General features: G+C 61.0%; 1 protein-coding gene across 3 annotated transcripts in view; it reads right to left on the reverse strand.

The window, feature by feature from the left end:
* Window positions 1-1,732: 1,732 nt before the first annotated feature.
* C1QTNF1 (C1q and TNF related 1) overlaps window positions 1,733-8,314 on the reverse strand; it is a 21,114-nt gene continuing 14,532 nt past the window's right edge. For 2 of the 3 annotated variants that reach the window (XM_053893456.1, XM_053893455.1), the window contains 3 exons: window positions 7,233-7,397; window positions 4,718-4,857; window positions 1,733-3,920 (listed from right to left, as the gene is read on the reverse strand). In XM_053893456.1, the coding sequence (XP_053749431.1) occupies window positions 3,370-3,920; window positions 4,718-4,857; window positions 7,233-7,381 (840 nt within the window). In that variant the 5' untranslated portion in view covers window positions 7,382-7,397 and the 3' untranslated portion in view covers window positions 1,733-3,369. The remainder of the gene's footprint in view (window positions 3,921-4,717; window positions 4,858-7,232; window positions 7,398-8,314) is intronic. The other variant, XM_053893457.1, reaches the window with a different exon arrangement.

Below are 8,314 nucleotides of genomic sequence, written 5' to 3' on the forward strand. Positions count from 1 at the left end.
AGTGAACACCACAGAAACTCATCCCTGAGTGCAAACGCGCGCACACACACACGCACACACAATAACCCCATGGGATGGGATGTGTACGCCTCACCGCTCCCACCCCTGGCTACAGAAGCTCGTGAAAGTTGTAGCATAAACAGTTCTCCCCTTTGGAGGAGTCATCAGCTGTTTCTAAGTCCTTTTGCTAAAACACTAGTATTTGTTTTGCGACTGAGTTTATCAGGTCTTTTCCAGGAACGGTTAGCCAAGTCCTTACTAGCTGAGGTCAGGGCACAGGGCAAGGAGCCCATGCAAAGTAAGTTGCTTGGGGAGGGAGTCATATGGGGCAGATAACTAGGTGCCAAGCATCCACTGCTGAGGAGGCTACATCTGTGTCACACCACAGTTAACACCCCAGAAAAGTCCTCCGGAAGGCAAGTACCCTATCTTACTCGTCATGGCGTCCCAGCACCTAGCACATGGGCAGCCACGAAGCAGGCAAGGTAAATATTTGGAGAGTCAGAAGTGCAAACAGGAAGGGAACAGAACAGTAGAAGGACAGGGACAGCAAGGACTGGGTGTGGGGAGAGCTCAGAGAGAAAGAGAGAGCATTGCGTGGGCTCTGGAGCAAACGCCACCTCATCCCCCGCGTTGGCTTGGCGGGCGGTAGAGCAGGTGTTCCGCGCTCCGTGTCCTGGAGAGAGGGCAGGCGGTGGGCATCTGGAGGGAGCTGGCCCGTTCTCTCCGTGCGTCTTCAGGAGATAGCCTCCCCGCTGCGTAGACGGCACATCCTTCTATATGGATGGCCTCGGCTGGGTGGAGGTGGGGGCCTGCCCACAGCCGAGCAGGGGCTGATCCCAGGACCAGGCAGAGGAAGGACACCAGCCCTGCTGGCACCAGAGGGAGCAAAGGCAGCTCCGGCACTGCCTGCTGGCCGCCGTCGGATAAGGGCTCTGGCCGCTAACCCAGTTGGCAAGCGACGGAGAGAAGAAGCGTCCACTCTTCAGTGCTCGAGCATAAGGGAGGCTGTTGGTGGGTGTATTCAAGCCAGCGGGTCATTGTATTGGGCTAAATCATGTCCCCCCCCCCCCACCAAGAGGTACATCCAAGTCCTAACCCCTGATTCCCGTGAATGTGAAGAGGTCATTAAGTTAAGGATCTTGAGAGGAGATCATCCTGGGTGTAGGGTGGGCCCTAAATCCAGTGACTGGTATCTTAATGAGGGAAAGGAGAGGGAGGTCTGAGAGGCCCAAGAAAGAAGACAGAGATGGGCAGAGACTGGGGTGACACAGCCACACACCACGGAATGCCGGGGACCACCAGAAGCTGAAGGGTCCTCCCCTACGGGCTTGGGAGGAAAAGCGACCCCGTCAACACCTTCATGTAGAACCTTCGGACTCTCGAGCGGAGCAGGGCGACAGAAATGTGTGTTGTTGTAAGCCATCGGGCTTGTGGCGGGTTGTCACGGCAACCCGGGGACAGCAGCACAGTTGCCCGAGGCCTGCCTCCCGCCCGCCCCTCACAGACTCCTCGGGCACAGGGTGCCCAACGGGCCACGCCCCGCTGAGCCTGGGAAACATGCCCGGAGGAACAAGGCAGTTCGGGGCCCGGCCTGTGCCCGCCGGTACCTACGTTCCCGGTGCCGAGCCACCGCGGGCCCCCAGGCTTCCCGCGGGCGGCCGGTGGGGTGCGGGGAGGGGGAGAGAAAGGGGCAGGATGTGGTTCAAGGACCAAACTGGAGAGGCCATGATGCTCAAACGCATGGTTCCAAGTTTAATGTTTTCCGAAAGAGCACCGGGACAGCACAAAGCAGCAGGCGGACGCTCCACTCACCAGCACGCCCGTAGAAACACCGTTTTGAAAGTCTGACCAGCAGAAGTCCTTCAGAGGGAAGGAGGCACGGGGCCCAGACCCGGTGGCCCGGCCCCCGGGAGGGCAGAGGGATGGGTCAAGGCCAAGGGTCACCAGGGAAGGACCGACCCTTCCCTGAGGGAAGGAAGGTTCCCGTAGGGGCTTAGGGGCCCAAGCAGGTAGGAGAGGGACCTTGGCCCTGGGCGTCAACGGAGAGAGGCAGGGAAGGGCCACCGGGCCAAAGTCAGCCACGGGCCAGAGCACCAAATCTCGCCAGCAGCCGCTTCGGGTGTTTCTACACCCTACCTCCCAGAGAGGGTTCTGACTTCAGTGCTTGAGACATGCTTCTCTCCTGGTCAGAGGGACGGTGCCCCGCGGGGGCTCCGAGGCAGGCAGAGCCTTCCAGCCCCTTCCGGCTCTTTCCGGCTCTTCCCTGCTCCGGGGCCCAGAGGAAGGCCCTCCCGCGGTGTCCTAGGCTACTGGTCAAAGAGGCCTGGGGGAGAGCACTGAGCCCTCAGGGAAACAGGACTGGAGATGGTGTGCAGGGAGCTTGTATAGCAAATATTATATAACCACGACAGCTGTTACAAAAGTATGGCTCCAGTGCCTTCCATGGCTGACCCGTCTGAGAGGAGGAGCGGAAAGCCAGCACCAGGGTGGCGGGCGTGAAGGCCCTGCCCAGGGCTCCGGGGCAGTCTGGGGCCGTGGGGGCAGAACCACGCCAGATGGATGGCTCTGCCTTGGTTGTGCTGAGCAGACCCAGGGACTTCCCAGGTCCCCGGCTGTTGTCAGGAGTCTGTGGGTTCCAACAGGCAGGCTGTTCATCTCAGCCCAGAGGCCGAGGCCCAGGGCTTGGCTGCCCTGCTGAGAGCTGACATTCGCTACCCCCACCCCAGCCACACACACCCCCCCCCTCGCTGTTGTGGCTCAGACAGTCCAGCCGAACCCTCGGGGCAAGGCCGTGCCGACCCCAGGACGTGGATGTCAGTCCAGCGGTTGCCAAAGAAGGCTCATGAATGGCCGAGGAGGGTCCCACGCCCTCCGCCCCCCTCCCCCGTGGCCCACAGCGTCCACGTCGGGTCTCCTCTAGCAGGAGGCTGACACAAGCTCAAGCTGGAACGGCCTCCCCAGGGAACTGGTGCGGCCGGTGGGAAGGCAAGAATCACAACGCCTCCCTCTTGTTTCTTTCACAAACGTTACAATTTCCTTAATTACTTCCAGCCACGGGAGGGAGCGGGGATGACTCTGGGACACCCTGCCCCGTGGCCGCGGGCGCCTGCTGGGTCGCCTGGGGATACGTGCATGGAGGGGAGCCGCCCCCCCCCTCGCAGGTGCCCACCCGGTGAGCCCACCCGGGAGCCCCCAAGGCCTGGAAGCCGATTCCGCTTCCCCTTCAGCGAGGGGTGTGGTGTGGAGGGCCGAAGCTGGGCAGTGAGGCGGGGAAGCCAGGCCTGGGGGAGGGGCGGCAGCGAGACCCGTGCCCCCCACCCCTCCCCGGGGGGGGGGGGGATGGGGGGGGACGCGGGGCCAGCAGGGCTAGGGCTCCAGGGCGTGCTTGACCAGGTAGCCGCTGAAGGTGATGTACGTGTCAAACTCGTCGCTGAATATGGCGTTCTCCCGCTCGCCCTTGAAGAGACGCACCCACACCTCGTCCTGGTCCCGCAGCTCCAGCATCAGGCTCTGACTCTGCATGATGCTGCGGTCGCTCACCTGGGCGAACAGGATCACCACCTCCTCCCCGTTCTTCATGATGTGCAGGTACGTCTCCTTCTGGTTCCAGGTGTGCACGTTGAGGCTGAAGAAGTAGATGCCCGGCACGTAGCAGTAGAACTTGCCGGTGAACATGTTGAAGTGGCCGTAGAGATTCACGAACTCCGTGTCGAAGATCACCGTCTGGTAGTAGTCGTTGCTGTGGAGGGGCTTCTTCCGGCCCACCGAGAAGGCGGCGTAGTGGTTCTTGCAGCGGTCCCCGGGGGCCCCCATGGACCCTTTCTGCCCTTTGGGGCCCGTGTGGCCCCTGGCGCCCGCGGAGCCTGTTCTGCCGTATTTCCCCTGCAAGCCTCGGTCTCCTCGGTCACCCTTCTCACCTAAAAGGGACGAGAGAGCACGCGGCGTCGAGCAAAGCTGGCCCAGCCGCCACGGCTGTTCTATTTTCATCCAGAAGCCTTCATGTTTTCCCCCTCCGGAAAGTGCTGGCAAAGCAAAGGGAACATGTGGGTTTGTCCAAAAGCGGCAGGCGCTGCGGCCGGGCCCACGGCCGACTCGGAGCAAATGAACTGCAGATGTCGGGCTCGCCCGGGAGCTTCCCGGTCAGACTTTTGCAGGGCTGCGTGAGGTTATCCGGGCCGCGGCGGCCGCTGGCATTTCAGAAAGCGGGCTGGGGGCGGGGGGTGGGGTGCCGAGCCCCAGAACAGAGGACACAGAGGCTCGGATGCAGCCGGGGGCAGGGGGGGCGGCGAGACCCCGGTCCTGCGGGCCACTTCTTTCCAATCTGCCCTCTTGGAAAGGGGACAGAGCCTCGGATGGAATTTCCTCCTCCTCCACCTCTAGAGGTCAGCCTGCCTCTGCTCTGTGCCCTGAGGGGCGGCCCGCCTCATCCACCCTAAAGACCACCATCTTCCTGGGGTGCCTGGGTGGCTTAGGTCATGATCTCACAGGTTCATGTGAGTTCAAGCCCCGCATCGGGCTCCACGCTGACAGCACGGAGCCTGCCTGGGATTCTCTCTCTGCCCCTCCTCTGCTCTGTCTCTCAAAATAAATAAACTCAATTAAAAAAAAAAAAAAAGACTACATCCTCTCCCCCTCCCCCCCGTCCCCCGCAGAACAGAGCACTCCCCCCCCCACCCGGGAGAAGGTCCCCTCGGTGGCTTGGCAGCAGCCTGACCTTTCAGGATGGTGATGTTGATCTGCGGCACCGGGATGGCCTGGTACAAGGGCGTGCCGGGGTCACAGCAGCGGAAGCATCGGGAAGCGGGCTCGTCCTCCCCCTGCCTGGGGCTGTATTTTTCATGGTTCTTTTCATCCCTAAGGGAATAAAGACGTTACCGGGGAAGCCAAGAGCTCTCTTCTCTCTCCTGCTGCCAGAGGGTCTGGTCTAACCTGCTTGCCTCCCCTCTCTCCTGGGCGTGCCAGGGCGTGCACTCGCTTTCCCTCGACACAGGCAGCGTTGGCTCTTGGCGAAGTCTGGGACCCCTGAATGAAATTTCTGGAAGAGCCCCACCCCCCCGCCTTCTGGTCACAGCAATCCTCACCAACAGCGATAACAAACACAGCAGTAATTTGCCGGCCGTGGGAGCCGAGCCCGGGCTGCTTGGAGAGCTCTGCCCCTCCGGGAGGGCTTTCAGAGGATGTGTGACGGTGCTGTGAACCCCCTCCATCAACTGTGGTTCTAGAAGATACTACATGAAGCTGACTCATTTGTAAATGAAAGGGCTCGGCCAGATCTTTACCGTTCCTTTGAGCTTTGAGCTGGAGACTCCGCTCTAACATTTGCTACCCACGCTACAGGGGCGGCCGGGGCGGGGTGGCCGGGGACAGCTCCGTGCTGCCACCTCACGGCCTCGCCCTGCGCTGCACGGTGCTCTTTCTGGCTTCTCTGTTTGCTCCCAGGCTCTGGAGCCGAAGGTACAAATCTCAGAGGTAGTCACTCCATCTCAAAAGGCCGGTTCCTTCTCTGCCTCCGCTCCTGCTTTTAAACCCCAGATAATCCAGGAAACGGATCCGCACACCCTAAATTCAGGCCCCGCAAGTGCCAGGTGGGGACTCCCAGGTGGACCCCCGCCTCTTGCCGGCAGTCTCCATCTAGACCCCGCAAACCCCACAGAGGTGATGTGTCCCAAAGTGTCGGCCCGTCACTGCGCCCCCGGAACCTTCTCCCTCCAAGCCTTCCTCACGTTACCGTCATCGGCCACCCAGAATGGAGCTTCAGGCTCATTTGGGAGATGTCTCTGGCCTCGCCACCACATTCTGAGGACCACGGGGTCCTGAGCAGTCAGCACCCCCCACCAAGGCACCTGCAGAAGCTGGGTCCTCAGGCCTCCCCATCTCTGGGGGACCGTCACCACTCTGACCGCCCTCCTGGAATCTGCCTCCCCCCACACCTCCCATCCATCTTCTCTGCCTTCTCCAGCCTTCTTTCTGGAACCCCAGGATCCTGAAACCTCTCCATGACATCCCCAGACATCCCCACCTTCTCCATGATAATCGTCCATGACTCCCTGTAGGATTAAGTTCAGGAGTTCCCTTCCCATTCCTACCCTCCACTACCCCAAAGCCACCCGGCATGGCCACAAATTCCCACACACCCTCCTTCTGCACCCGGATGCCCCCCAGGTGTCCTTCAAGATGAGGTCACTCCTCTGCTCGGTCCCCCCTCCCACCGCCACCCCCAGCATTGTGGGCATACCTGTCCTACCTCACTGTTCACCACTCTGCTCCCCCATAGCCTCAGGGTTCCCGGAGGCCAGGGACTGTCATCTGTGCAGGTCCCCCCGTCCCTAGCGGATGGCCAGACCAATATTAGATGGTCAATGTTCGTTGAGCGAAAAGAGAGAGGAGGAGGAGGGGGAGGAGGAGGGGGAGGAGGGGGAAGTGGAGGACGAGGAAAAGGAGCAGGAGGTGACAGATGTCACCATGTGCCACATCGTATGCAATTCCATCGTCCTGTGAAGCACACCTAAAGCCTGGGGCATCAGGTCGGCCCGAAGCTGAGACTAATGCAGAAACTCAAAGCATCGGGCTGGAACCTCACATGCGAGGAACGACAGTTTCAGGAGTAACACCCTAGGCATTTGGTGTGTCCCTACAAAATATTCCCAACGGCGCTTCTCAGAACCCTGGAAGGTACTCTCAAAGGACAAGACCAGAATGGAAAGACAACCCAAGGGCTGGGGTGGGGGGCTTGGTGTACTCTTTTTTTTTTTAATGTTTATTTATTTTTGAGAGATCGAGAGAGCATGCAAGGAAGGGGCAGAGAGAGGGGGAGACAGAATCTCAAACAGGCTCCGCGCTGTCAGCGCAGAGCCCGATGTGGGGCTTGAACCCACGAACTGTGAGATCACGACCTGAGCTGAAGTCAAGGGTCAGACGCTTAACGCGCTGAGCCACCCAGGCGCCCCTTCGGTGAACTCTTTATTTAAGGATGTGGCTGCAAAACCGAACAGACCCAATCCCTTTGGGGTTAGAACGGGGAGGGGTACAGTCCTCGGTTTCAGGTAAGGCTCGCTGAAAGGGGAGATGGCTGGTCTGTCCTCAAGGATCGGCCCCCGCGAGGACCGTCCCTTGGCCTTGGCTGTTGCTCCCTCGCGTCCGGCCCCGAACGACCCCCCTGCGGTGCTCCGGACCCCAGGCTCAACCCGCCAAGCCCGAGCGCCCGCATGCACACCGCCCCGGTGTCTCACCTCTCCGCGTGGTCCAGCGGCGGCTCCTCGGTCCCCTCCTGCTCCTGCAGCTCCTGTGGGCCGCGCGGCGCACGGCCCAGCACCGGGCCACAGGCGAAGGCCAGCAGCAGGCAGCTCGCCAGCCCGAGTCTCAGTCCCCGGGAGCCCATGTTCCCGCGCGCCCTGCTGGGAAAGACACACGGGCAAGGACACGGGCTGGGAGGGGGCCCGCGGAGAGGCAACCGGAGGTGTCGCCAGACCCGCGAAGCCGGGAGGGGCTTCGGCCACGGCCCCTTCCGGGAGGGCGACCGCACACGGGCCGCCGCACTCACACGCTCCGCGCACACTCATGCACGCGCCCTCGCGTCCTCTTGCACGAGACACGTGTGCACCCGTGCACTTAGTGCCCTCGTGCTTACACACGTACGCACGTATCCTTGGTACTCTCACACTTACGTGGACCCGTGCACTCGCGTACTCTCACACGTGCCAGCGTGCACACGTACACTCGGTACTCCCACGCGGCAGGTGCACACGAAAGCTCACACTCTTACACGTGACACACTCTTGTACATATGTGCACACGCTCTTGTGCTCACACACTTTTGCACAGTCCTAACACGTTTACTCGCGCTCACACACGCACACACCTCCGTGCATACCCACGCGCCCCGTGTACATATTCTCACACACTTGACACAGTCACACACTCTCACACACTCCCACACGCATTCAGCACACTCAGTACCTGTATATACGCACACTTTCAACACACTTGTACCCGCGGGCATGCTCACACAATTAACGTGCACACCCGCGTACTCTCCCACCGGCACACACGTGTGCACGCACACACATGCACACACTCACATGCACTCACACACCGTCATGTGCGCACGTCCTCTGCCCCCAGAGCCTCAGCCAGTGGGCTCTCTGGGTGACCATTTATCAGCCCTGTTAGAACAACAAGCACACTCCCGGACGAATGCGTGTGGTCACTGCCCGGTGCCGTAGGCGTGGATGGGGAGGGAGGGAGGTTACGCATCTCACTTAGGGAGGGCGTGGGATCCAGCCCTTGATGCCTCGGTCACTCATCAGAGCCA

Source organism: Panthera pardus, unplaced genomic scaffold (assembly GCF_024362965.1).
Source record: "Panthera pardus isolate Hobbes unplaced genomic scaffold, ASM2436296v1 HiC_scaffold_3, whole genome shotgun sequence".
NCBI classification, from domain to species: Eukaryota; Metazoa; Chordata; class Mammalia; order Carnivora; family Felidae; genus Panthera; species Panthera pardus.